The sequence below is a fragment of the Heterodontus francisci genome, chromosome 24 (assembly GCF_036365525.1).
Source record: "Heterodontus francisci isolate sHetFra1 chromosome 24, sHetFra1.hap1, whole genome shotgun sequence".
NCBI classification, from domain to species: Eukaryota; Metazoa; Chordata; class Chondrichthyes; order Heterodontiformes; family Heterodontidae; genus Heterodontus; species Heterodontus francisci.
Window position 1 is genome coordinate 35,584,926 of NC_090394.1, and position 12,167 is coordinate 35,597,092.

General features: G+C 44.9%; 1 protein-coding gene across 3 annotated transcripts; it reads left to right on the forward strand.

The window, feature by feature from the left end:
- Nucleotides 1-71: 71 nt before the first annotated feature.
- Nucleotides 72-11,269, forward strand: LOC137383293 (ADP-ribose pyrophosphatase, mitochondrial-like). 3 transcript variants are annotated; one of them, XM_068055884.1, is made up of 8 exons: nucleotides 72-159; nucleotides 2,542-2,796; nucleotides 3,360-3,467; nucleotides 5,996-6,082; nucleotides 7,750-7,858; nucleotides 9,607-9,756; nucleotides 9,968-10,052; nucleotides 10,415-11,269. In XM_068055884.1, the coding sequence occupies exons 2-8, from the start codon at nucleotides 2,627-2,629 to the stop codon at nucleotides 10,558-10,560; spliced, it is 855 nt and encodes a 284-aa protein (XP_067911985.1). In that variant the 5' UTR covers nucleotides 72-159; nucleotides 2,542-2,626; the 3' UTR covers nucleotides 10,561-11,269. The 3 variants fall into 3 exon arrangements, with proteins under 3 accessions (XP_067911985.1, XP_067911982.1, XP_067911983.1); XM_068055881.1 differs by lacking the exon at nucleotides 72-159 and adding an exon at nucleotides 185-663; XM_068055882.1 differs by lacking the exon at nucleotides 72-159 and adding an exon at nucleotides 2,212-2,311.
- Nucleotides 11,270-12,167: the final 898 nt, after the last annotated feature.

Here is a 12,167-nt window from a genome sequence, read left to right on the forward strand (position 1 = left end):
CCGGAAGTTGCGCTCCTCACGCAGCCACCGCCTGCCACTCAACAGGACGCGCATTGTGATTGGTCCATTTTCGGGAAAGAGGGCGGATCCTTTTGGCTGCTGGCAGTAGTTTGTGGTGACGTAATTGCACGGCATTAGGTTAAAGGAACTGAGACTCAGGTTGGCAGGAGTATGAATGGTAAACAGGGAGTGTGAGCTCTGGTTTGTGATAATGCATATGAGTTCTGGACTGTGATAGTGACTAGAATATGGGAGCTGTGAGTGTGAGCAAGAACTAAGTTGAAGTATTAGGCAATGATTGAGCAGGAGGTAGGGACTGTAAGTGTAAATTTTGGCTCTGGTTGTGAACAGGAGCTGAAAGTTGGGAGTGTAAACAGTAAACGTGAACAGGGGCTGAGTGTGAGCAGTGAGAGTAAGTATTAGGCTGTGATTGTGAGCAGGAGGTTAGGTTTGAGTGTAAACATTGAGCAAAAGTTGAAAGTGTGGGCTGTTGGCATGATGGGACTGAGTGTAAGTTTGGGAGTGTGAATGTGAGCAGAGATTGTAGTGTGCGACTGTGAGCAAGGTCAATGATAGTATGTGTAAACAAAAGATCTAGGATCTGACAATGAGCTTGTGCGTATTCTGTACTGCCATCCTATGTTGCATTTGGATCAGACACAGGTACAGTGACTTAAGAGATGCCACACCTGAACCCACTCACAGACCTAAAGTCCTGGCTCTGTCTCTGGCCAATGTCTCAAATTCTGAGGGTACTGCTGTCTCCTAGATGGGTGGAGGAGGTGGAGAAACAAGAAGGAGCCAAATGGCTTCCTTCTGTGCCATAAATTTTCTGTGTTTAAGAACTGGGCTTAATTTTTGTCACAGTGATGCAGTGACATCTTGAAGATTTATACAATTGTTTTGTTTAACTTTTTTTTTGTTTTAACACCCTGAATGGCTCATTTGGTGAACTCATTCCTTCATATGCATTGGAGACCAGCAGGTTCCAGGTTTGAGCCCAGGCTTTGCTGAGTTTGGTGATCACAGCCAGGGCCAGCAGTGGGAATGTTACAATCTGGTTAAGTTCCCCCTGCATTAGGAAAGAGAATAATCAGTCAGGACTTTTTACTTAATGACCCTTGCTGCAAAATGCACTGACATGCTGAATCCAGCTTAAGAAGAAGGACTTGCTTTTTTACAGCATCTTTCACAACTTCAGGATGCCCCAAAGTGCATATACAGTCAGTGTTTACTTTTGAAGTGCAGTCACTGTTGTAATGCAGCAGCCAACTTGCACACAGCAAGCTCCCACAAACAGCAATGTGATAGTAACTATATGATCAATTTTTAGGTGTTGGTTGTGTGATAAATATTGGCCAGAGCATTGGGGATAACTTCCCTGCTCTTCTTCAAAATAGTCCCGAGGGATCTTTTACATCCACCTGAGAACTTTGATAGGGCCTTGGTTGAACACCCCATGCAAAAGACAGCACCTCCAACAGTATGTCAGCTTAGTTTATATGCTCAATTCTCTGGAGTGGGACGTGAACCCATAATCTTCCAATTCAGAGACAAGAGAGCTACTCATTGAGCCACAGCTAACAATGTGGCTGAATACCCTCGACACATACCATCACTACTTCAGTGAGTTACTGGAAATGCTGTTGGCCATCATGTTACTGCAGCCCAGCATCACCTTGCACTTCTGGAAACAATTGGATGGTTAAAAAAATATAAAAATTACTAAACAGCCACAAAGAAAGAAGTCTCTTTAAATCTCATGCTTTTAAGTTTAAGTGGCTGATTCAAGGAAGTGACTCAGTAACAGCTTTTTATCTCGAGCTTTTTATTTCTGCTGACTGGTTTCACTGGTTGATGGCAACCTCTCAGAAACGGAAATACAAAATAAAACAAGAATTGATCGTATTCAGCCAGCAGACACTACTCCGTCATCTTGTGACCAACAATGATTGATTTTTTTTTAAAATCAATCTTTCCAGGAACAGCCAGTGCTGAGTGCTTCTCTTCCTAAGCAAGAGGACTGTCTTCAACAGAGAGATCGCCAGCAGCCTCTCGACCAACAAAGATCAGGGTGGGGCAGGACACTGGAGATTAAATTAACCAGTAATTGGAGGAAATGTTATTGTCAGGGACCCAAGAGGTATCGAGCAAGTAGAGAAAGACGGGGGGAGGGGGGGCCAGTGGCAGGGGGTGTTGGGTGAAGTATATGAAAGTCTCCTTGAAATGGGTGCAGTGTATACTGTGTAACATTGTACATGGAGGTGTATATGAGATTTAAGTCACACTGAAGTGGACATCTCAGACCCAGGTAAATTCAGGGCTGTATGAAAAATTGGACTGCACAAAATATGCCAGAATTTAGAACAGAATTTGCATTTATATGGTGCCTTTCATGACGTCTTGAAGCAAATGAAGTTCTTTCTAAACAGTCGTCTCTGTTGTAGTTTGGTAGCCATATATGTATTGAGGAGAGTTGGGTTCTGAGGGGCTGGCTTTCTCAGCAAACAAATTCCTAATGGCGAAATATTTCCATTTCAGTGCCTGCTGCATCCAGTCCAGTTGGTACCCACCTGTACCTTACCCAGTGTGCCTTGCCACACATCGCAATACGGGAACCGCACCGATGATTCATGTCAAGGCACGAACTTCGCCCTACCCAGGGTCACAGGTCAAGCGCTTCCCTGTCCCTGACAACTATGTCTGTTGGAGCGTCACATGGCCAGACTATGAGCCAGTGGACTACACAGCAGAAACCGTCAGGACTGGGCCCGAATGGGCAGACCCCGACTTCAGGTAACATGGGGGAATAGGAGAGGGAGGGGGATAGAAGAAAAACAGGGATAAGAGAGGGACAGGGTTAAAAGAGGAAGGGATAGGAGAGGGAGAGTGTCTCTCCACAAGAGTATGTGGGTGTGTGAGTCTCTCCCCCAGAGTGTGTCTCTCCCTCTGTGTGTGTGTGTATGTCCCTCTCTCTCTCCCCCACCACCACCCCCAAGAGTCTATATTTCTCCCCAGAGTTTGTGTGCATGTGTTTCTCCCCCGTGTTTGTGTGTGTGTCTCTCTTCCAGAGTGCATGTGTCTCTTCCCCATGTCTGTGTGTGTCTCTCTCTTTCCCAGAGTGTGTGAGCACGTGTTTCTCGTGTGTGTGTGTGTATCTCCCTGTATGTCTGTCTCTGTCCCTGTGAATGTCCCTCCTTGTGTGTCTGTGCCTCTCCCTGGATTCTGTCTCTTACCCTGGATGCAAGTTAGTGCCTTTTCATATTTGTTCCACAGATCAGCCTCTATTCCCGCTCATTTTTTAAAAGTATTCATTGTCAATCATTTGTTTCCTCTTTAACGTACTGTTTGTGACACAGGAAGGACGGACAATCAGAACATGGTCCACGATTCAATGCACTGAATGGCAAAATAGATCGGAGAAGCTTCCTGGGTTGGTATGAGCTGGATGAGGACAAGCTGCCTCGGTAAGTGCTTATCCCACTCATGCCTTTCAATTGCATGGTGAGCTGCCAAGATTAGAAACAGTGTCAGAAAGTCTCCAGTTTCTGGAATGGCCTTTTAAGCATCCCCAATTTTAATTGCTGCATTGTTGGCGGTCATGCCTTCAGATGCCTGGTCTCTAAGCTCTGGAATTCCCTTCCTAAACTAAACTTTGTTTGATAATGTTCCTGTGAAAGCACCTTGGGATGTTTTTACTATGTTAAAGGCGCTATAAATACAAGTTGTTGTTTTATTTAAAGAAGATGGTGGCAGCTCCTCTAATGGCTGAATTGCTAACTGTGCAAACGAGTGTGTAATTCAGGCAGACGCCCACACAGAATGGTCAAAGGTTTTATCCCTGTTCTGTGCTGAGTTAGCGCATCTCAACTTGGATGGAATTAGGGAACGGTACAATTTTGCTTCAGTTCCCCTGAGATATGTGGGGGGGGGGGGGGGGGGGAGGAGGAGGGAAATCAGCCAAGGCTCCCAGTACTGATTGCTATACAGTGACTCCTGTTGGAAATGGGAGTATGTAGCTGTTGGATGATAAGAGGATTGCGTTCAGCTGTGATCCTCTCAAAGCTTTCTGTTACTCGGTGTCATACTTAAACATGAAGAATGGTTATTAGGATGAGGTACCAGATGTCACTCTTATGGACTGTACCCCGACATGAAGAAAGAAAGAAAGACTTGCATTTATATTGTACCTTTCAGTACCTCAGGACATCTCAAGGCACTTAATCTGTTTTTGTTAGTCCTGTTGGTTGAGGGATAAATATAGGCTAGGACACAGGGGAAAGCTCCCTACTCCTCTGAAATAGTACCATGGGATTTTTACATCCTCCTGAGAGGGCAGACGAGGCCTCTGTTTAACGTCTAATTTGAAAGACAGTACCTCTGACAGTGCAACACTCCCTCAGTACTGCACTGGAGTGTCAGCCAAAATTACATGTTCAAGTCTCTGGCGGGAATCTTGAACCCATGACCTGCTAACAGGCGAGAGTGCTACCAACTGAGCCACAGCTGACACCATGAGTTAGCACCTTCAGGAGAGGATGAAGGAAGAGAGAAAATATTGATATTGGTAAAAGGTAGCAGATTGATGAATGACATGGGCATCAAAAGCAGCTGTAAGCTCCTCAGACTACACTAAAATGGGAGGTTTCGTTGAGCCAGAGGATGGAGTTAATGGTTTGCAGAGGGTTTAGATCAGGAACCTGGGTGAGCAGAGAAATGGCAAAGGAAATTTGAAGCTGACAATGTGAAACGTTGCTCGTTGGGAGAAAATATGTGTAAATATGAAATTAGTACTGTAGATTTAGTAGAGGCAGACTTGGGTAAGCACCTGGGAGTAATAGTAATCTCGTTATTGTTAATGTTTAGACAAATAGCAGTACAATTTACAAAGGTTTTGAATTCAAATGGCCAGTAGTGCAGAGTAATAGTCTCCGGAGGTTATGCTCAAACACTGATCAGATCTCACCCAGCATACGGTGGTCAGCACAGCTACAAAAATGTTACGCCTTCATGGGCGATAGTGCAGAGAAGAGCGACAAAAACAAATCCCACATCCAAATGGAATGCATGAGGAAGAAAACTTGGCAGTCTGTAGAGAAGATCGAGAGGGGATCTCATTGAAGTTTAGAAAATGTTACCATCATGTGATTGTGGAATATAACTTCAAAGCACACCAGAAAATCAGGCCAGAGGGTATAATTTAAAATGAGTGAAAAGTACATTCAGAATAGATATTAAATAGAATTGTTTTATTCAAAGTGATAATGGTCTTCCAGATAATAGGTCATCCGTCTTTAGAAATGTCGTATTTAGAATATGCCAGTGAGTCACCTTCCAGATGTCACACTTCATCACAAAAGAAACATAAAGAAAAGAAACCCAGTCATTGATCCAGAGCCTGAAATTAACAAGCAATTTAAGAGAAACTGTTCCCACTCATGAAAGGATCAAGAATGAGAGGGCACAGATTTCAGGTAATTGGCAAAAGAAGCAATGGTGACATGAGGAAAAACATTTTCATGCAGCGAGTGGTTAGGATCTAGAATAGACTGCCAGAGAATGCAGTGGAGGCAGGTTCAATCGAGGCATTTGAAAGGGAATTAGATAGTTACCTGGAAAGGAAGAATGTACAGGGTTATGGAGAGAAGGCAGGGGACTGGCATTCAGTGAATTGCTGACTCGGAGAGCTGGTGTACGCACGATGGGCCGAATGGCCTCCTTCTGTGCTATAACAGTTCTGTGATTTCAGCTCTAATTGATCTAACCCTATGTTTTCTTAACAGCATACAAACCTGAGATGCAGCTCCACTTTCACACAATGATACATTGTACCTTACATGTTGTTATACCCCTCTCCTTATAAAGCAATCAGCAATGAGGGAGCTCAGCGATTGTCATGTAGTGAAAGTCCAGTCTCTATCCACACTGGTTTCACAGTTTAGTTGTGAGGGGTACACATCACTTTAATGGCTCATGCTTCTGATGTTATCCCTAGGAATCCAATGGGAAGAACAGGAATCATTTCTCGTGGCCTGCTGGGAAAGTGGGGACCGAACCATGCTGCTGATCCCATTGTCACACGGTACGTAACAAGCAGACTGACTGGGTCAACCTGTCTCCTTAGTGCACAATCAGCTTCTTTACATTGGTCTGGTCCCGTCTGAACTGTACCCTGGGTCCTCACAGTGAAAGAAAGAAAGAACTTGCATTTATACAGGGTCAACCTCAGGATGTCCCAAAGTGTTTTACAGCCAATAAAGTATTTCTTGAAGTGTAGTCACTGTTGTAATGTAGAAAATGCAGCAGCCAATTTGCACACAACAAGATCCCAGAAAGAGCAATGATCACATAAACTCATTTTTTTTAGCGATGCTGGCAGAGATCTTTCCGAAATAGTGCCATGGGAACATTTAGGTCCACCTAAGCAGGCAGATGGGGCCTTGGTTTGACGTCTCATCTGAAAGGCAGCACTCCCTCAGCACAGCACTTAAGTGTCATCCTATATCTTGTGCTCAAGGCTCAGGAGTGGGATTTGGCCTCTTGGGCTTCTAATGTGGAGTCAGACCCAGTACTGCACTGGAGTGCAGTGAGAGGATGATGTTATAGCTCAGCTGTACCAGCTAATCTCCATCAGGAAAAGGAGTCCTTCATCCCGATTATAGATTTGAACCTAGATCCCCATTCCTGAAAGGGCAGTGTCCGACCTACAGAGCTACTCAACCTTCAGTCAGAGAAAGAGCACTTGACCACTCTATTGGAGATGTAAATTTGCCTCATCCTTTGTCTTGTCTTGAACTGCTCTGTCTGTTCCCCTCTCTATCAGGAAACATCACATCTCTGTTCAATACCTGCTCACAAATATAAATCTGGGATCATGCAATCAGAAGAAACTTGGTCATGTTGCTCAAGGGAGCTCCCAATGCCTCCATTACTGCCTGTCTCTTCAGTTCAACTTGTAACTTTAGATGATTTTCACCCACTAAACAACTCATGAAATACTAGTTTTCTAGCTGCCCTGTTCTGTGTTCTTTGCATTTTCCCCCCAAAGATTCCAACTTCACAAAAGGAAGCCATTCAGTCCATCGTGCCTGTGCCAGCTCTTTGAAAGAGCTACAGTCCAGTCCCACTCCCCCACTCTTTACCCATAGCCCTGCAAATGTTCCTTCTCCGAGTATATATCCAATTCCCTTTTGAAAGTTACTATTGAATCTGCTCCTGCCACCCTTTCATAACAACTCGCTAAGTAAAAAATATTCTCAAATCCCCTCTTTTACCAATGATCTTAAATCTGTGTCCTGTGTTTTATTCATTCTTTCATGAGGTGTGAGTGTTGCTGGCAAGGCCAGCATTTGTTGCCCATCCCTAATTGCCCTTGAGAAGGTGGTGGTGAGCTGCCTACAACTGAGTGGCTTGCTCAGCCATTTCAGAGGACAGTTAAGAGTCAACCACATTGCTGTGGGTCTGGAGTCACATCAAATGCCCTCTGAAATGGCCTAGCAAGTCACCCAGTTGTATCCTCTGGTTTTCAGCCATCCTGCCAATGGAGACAATTTCTTCCTATTGACTGTATCAAAACCCCTTGTTAATTCAAACAAATTGCAAGAAAAAGTTTGACATTTAATAGCTGACTTCTCTCTCACCTCTGGCCTTCAACCTCTCTCTCTGACAACTTTTCTTTGTTTTATCAATGGCCGTTGTGACTCTTGTGTTTTGTTGCCTACTAAGGGATGTTTTCCTTCTGCCTTGCAGGTGGAAGAGAGAGGCGGGTGAGAAGGTGATTCACGAGATATCTGGCAAACCCATCCTGCAGTTTGTGGCGATAAAGCGAAAGGATTGTGGGGAATGGGCGATTCCCGGGGTGAGGGCAGCATAGCACTAATGACAGAGCGCATCTTTATGTTGTCTATCCATCACCACCCTTCCCCCCCGCCCCCCCTCAACCCCGAACTACACCCTCCCAGTTCTGAACATGTGACCCTATCTCATTCAGATCCAGGTTGGTTTTTTTCCCCCCAGTGACCTGAACACAATATCAGGCACCCATCTGTACTTATGCTCCCACCAAGCTTAACTATCATGAGATACCAGTACATGAGATTGACGGGCAGGAAAAGACTAGCTGCTCCATCAAGCCTGCCCCGCACACCATGATAGGCCAGAGAATCCTAACTAGATACTTCCTTTCTGCTCTGGCATGGACTCTGTGGGCTCCTGCTGTGTTTTTGCTTTTTTGAACTTATTTTCCTCATGCCTCCAATTGGGCTTCTTTGCAAAGCATCCAGCTGTGATTGTGGAGGGTGAGGGTGGGGTCAGAATGATGTGCAGGAGACGTTCACAGTTACCAGGCTTGTTCCCCAACCTCCATGTTAAATAATGAGTCAAGTCCACACATAACAAATGAAACTCCTGAATGGTGGGAACGGTTTGCTGAGGAGTGATGCTGGAGGCTGCAGATTGTTCCTTTCTGAGCATCAACAGCTCCCAGTTAAGATGCAGCACAAAGGAGTGATAACACAGACCTATGTTACCCGGACAGTCTACCTCCATTTTGCAATCCAGCATCTGCACTGAACACTCCCAGGTTGCCAACTGTAGCTGGACAAATTCCTGGAGATTTTGTCACATGACCATCTGCCTCCAGCCACCTGGCCTCCACATTCCTGCCATTGATCACCTATTATGTCCATCATTGTAGCATCCTGCCTTTCAATAACTAATTGGAAAGCGAATAGACTCCTCATTACCCAATTGGATGATTCTTGACTGTCAGTCTAACTGCCTTTTCACCCCCCCCATGTCCAATATTTTTATATCTAATAAACTAAAATGTTCAAAGCAACTTTTCATAAAACAGTTTTTAACCCCCTTATGATTTTTCTCCCTGGTGTTTTTCACAGTAGGCCCTGGGAGGTTAATCTTTAATTACTGAAACAGGAGGGTTGGCAAACCTACCCAGATCATGTATGGAATGCATTAAATACAGAGCTGACACTACATCACTCTGACACTGTACCAACTCCCAACTTTGTTCCCCTCACTCCTCCATTCAACTTCCTTCCAATCTATCTTCTACTCCTGACGCTAACTTAAGTACCTCAGGACTTTTTACTACTTTATAGGTGCTGTAAATGCAAGTTATTGTTGTTACGGGATCCAGTCTCACAAGTAACTCTGCAGCCAAAGTTCCAGCAATCTGGACAGCGGAATCATTCAGTTGTGGAGGGCCCATTGCTACCTTCACCCAGCCCCGTGTCGCTGGGCAGAATGGTGCGACCTTTGGAACAGCACCCCTGACTGACATATTTTCTGCCCTCACATCTGGAACCTCCAACTCCTCATGAAGCAGAAAGGAGTGAATCTGGACACTCTACTTTGCACTCCCCATGAGCACTTGTCCTGCTAATCCTCTTAGTGTGGATTGAAGCTGGTGTCGATTTATGAGCCACACTTTAAGAATTCCATTGACCTTTACCCCTGAGTAGACTACAGGGAGAGATGTTCTCTTTGAGGAGCTGGTGTTTCTGAGCCCAGTTTCCGTCCAGGGTTGAAGGGTCAGCTTCTGACGCTGCTTTAATTGTCTCTCTCTCTCTCTCTCTCTCGTGGCAGGGAATGGTGGATGCAGGTGAGCACATGTCAACGACCCTGAAACGCGAGTTCGGGGAAGAAGCGCTCGATTCACTGACTGCCTCCAAAATCGAGAAGAATCACTTGAGGAAACTGTTCCAAAGCATTTTCAGTGATGAGAAGGCTACGGAGGTGAGCAAGTGGAGAGTGTTGCTTCTTCTTTGTGTCTCTTATCCAACCCTCATACTCTGAGGGCCAGATTTGGCGTGGATATGAGCAATTGGGGTGGGTGTGAGATGGTGGGGGTGATCAGGTGCAAGTGAACCATTGTGAGGAGTCTTGGATTGGTCCAATCCAGTCCAGTCCAATTCATCCTGTTCGTTTCCCTAACTTTATTATCCAGGTGTTCGCAGGATACGTGGACGACCCTCGGAACACTGACAACGCCTGGATGGAGACCGTGGCAGTCAACTTCCATGATGACGCAGGTACATGAGAGGAAGAGGAATTGGAGGTGGGAAAAGGAGGGAGGGAGGGGAGGAGATGGAGGGGGAAGGGAGAAGGAGAAGAATGAAGGGGAGGGGGAGGAGATGGGGAGGCGGAGGACGAAGTGGGAGGACAGCGGGGAGGACAAGGAGGAGGGAACTAATTAAGAAGAGTAGATTCCTCTGCCACATTCCTGCATTACAACAGTAACTACACTACAAAAAGTACTTCATCGCGTATAAAACGCTTTGGGACGAGCTGAGGGGTGAAAGACTCTGTAGAAATACAAGTTTTTCTTCCTTTATAAAAACCAGTGGCAGAATCCAATTAAGTACTCTGGTAATAATGTTACCTCTCTTTCCAGGGGACAGTGTGGGACAGCTGAATCTACATTCGGGAGATGATGCTGGGCAAGTCCAGTGGTCTGACATTGACAAAAACCTGCAGCTCTACGCCACCCACTCCAATTTCCTGAAGAGCGTTACTGAGCTGTGGGATGCCCACTGGTAGCGAAGGACGGTGAACGAAGTGGTCCAAGGGTCATTAACTCAATGCGAAGTCTACAAACGATGAGGGGAATGAGAGAGGACAGGGGTGGGGCATAGAGAGAACGGGTCATTCAGAGCCCGACCAGACCTACAAAACAAATGGTCACACACACAGCGTTGCCCTGATCAGATATTTTTGATAGGAGAGCACAGGCTGTGGCCAAACTGAAACCTAACCCTGCCAGGGACTTTCAGCTGAGATCAGGGTACATGTTCAGTGCCAGAACCACATACAATGCCTGCTACTCTGTCCAGGTAACACCAGCCTCATTGGAGGGTTACACATATCTGATGTTGCTGTTCACTAATTTTGAATATTTTCTTAATGAGGTTCCAGTCAAGCTGTTTTGAAGTAACATTGTAAATACTGGGGCAGACTGTGTGTAAAGTGGATTGGAATGTTGTATCAAAATAATGGCTTTACAATGTAGTCAAAGCAGAGGGAATTTCAATTTCCTTCTCCCTTTCGCTCTCCTTCTTCCCCCTCCCTGTCCCCTTCCCCTCTTCCTTGCCATGCTCCCTCCCTTCTTTACTTCCCTCTGCCTTCCCATTCAATGCTAATGATGGAAAATGTAAAATGACTTGAAAGCACTTCCACTTCACTGTCAAAGAATAGATTAATTCAATCTTCGACCCAATTTATTAAAAGCAAATGTTTGAACTGTGTGAAAGGACAGATCATTTATTAAAAAATCCTCTGTTTCCTAACCCAAACTGCAATGATTTGATTCCACATGCTGCCTCATTTAAGTAGCAGGTTTAAGTTGAGAGAAATTTAACTTGTGGTTCTTCTTTCTTAAATGTTAAATTTTATTGGTCTGGTGTCTCACTTACTCAGAACCTTCAGAAGAGAGGAAATTGCAATTATTGGGTAACAGTCTTGCCTCTGAGTCAGCAGCTTGTGGGTTCAAGTCCCATTCCAGAGACTTGGGCATAAAATTTAATCTGACACTGCCAATGCCAGTACTGAGGGAGTGCTGTCAGAGGTGCCGTCTTTCATATGAGACATTAAACCAAAGCCCCAATCTGCCCTCTCAGGTGGATGCAAAAGATCCCATGGCATGATTGAAAAGAAGAGCAATGGAGTTCTCTCCAGTGTCCTGGCCAATATTTATCTCTCAGTCAACACCACTAAAAAAAAACAGATGATTTGGTCATTATCACATTGTTACTTGATAGATTTTTCTGTGTGCAAATTGGTGCCTTGCTTTCCACATTGCAACAGTGACTGCATGTCAAAAAGTAATTCATTGGCTGTAAAGCACGTTGGGATATCCTGAGGTTGTAAAAGGCACTATATAAATGCAAGTTTGTTCTTATTTCTGATTATAGTTTCCTCTGAGTCCTAGTGCAGGTGGGGTGGAGGGGGAAGATTTCCATTCCATTGAAAATATCAGACAGATTCCTTTTAGAATATGACAAAGTGTACCATTTGAACAAGTAACTTTGTGCTCAAGTGCTAAACCATTGCATAGTTGGTAACATCAGTATTTGCCCTCTTATTTGATTGAGAAGTGTGGGAGAAGAGCCCGGGAGCACAGTGCAGGACACAAAAGGCTAAAAAAAAAA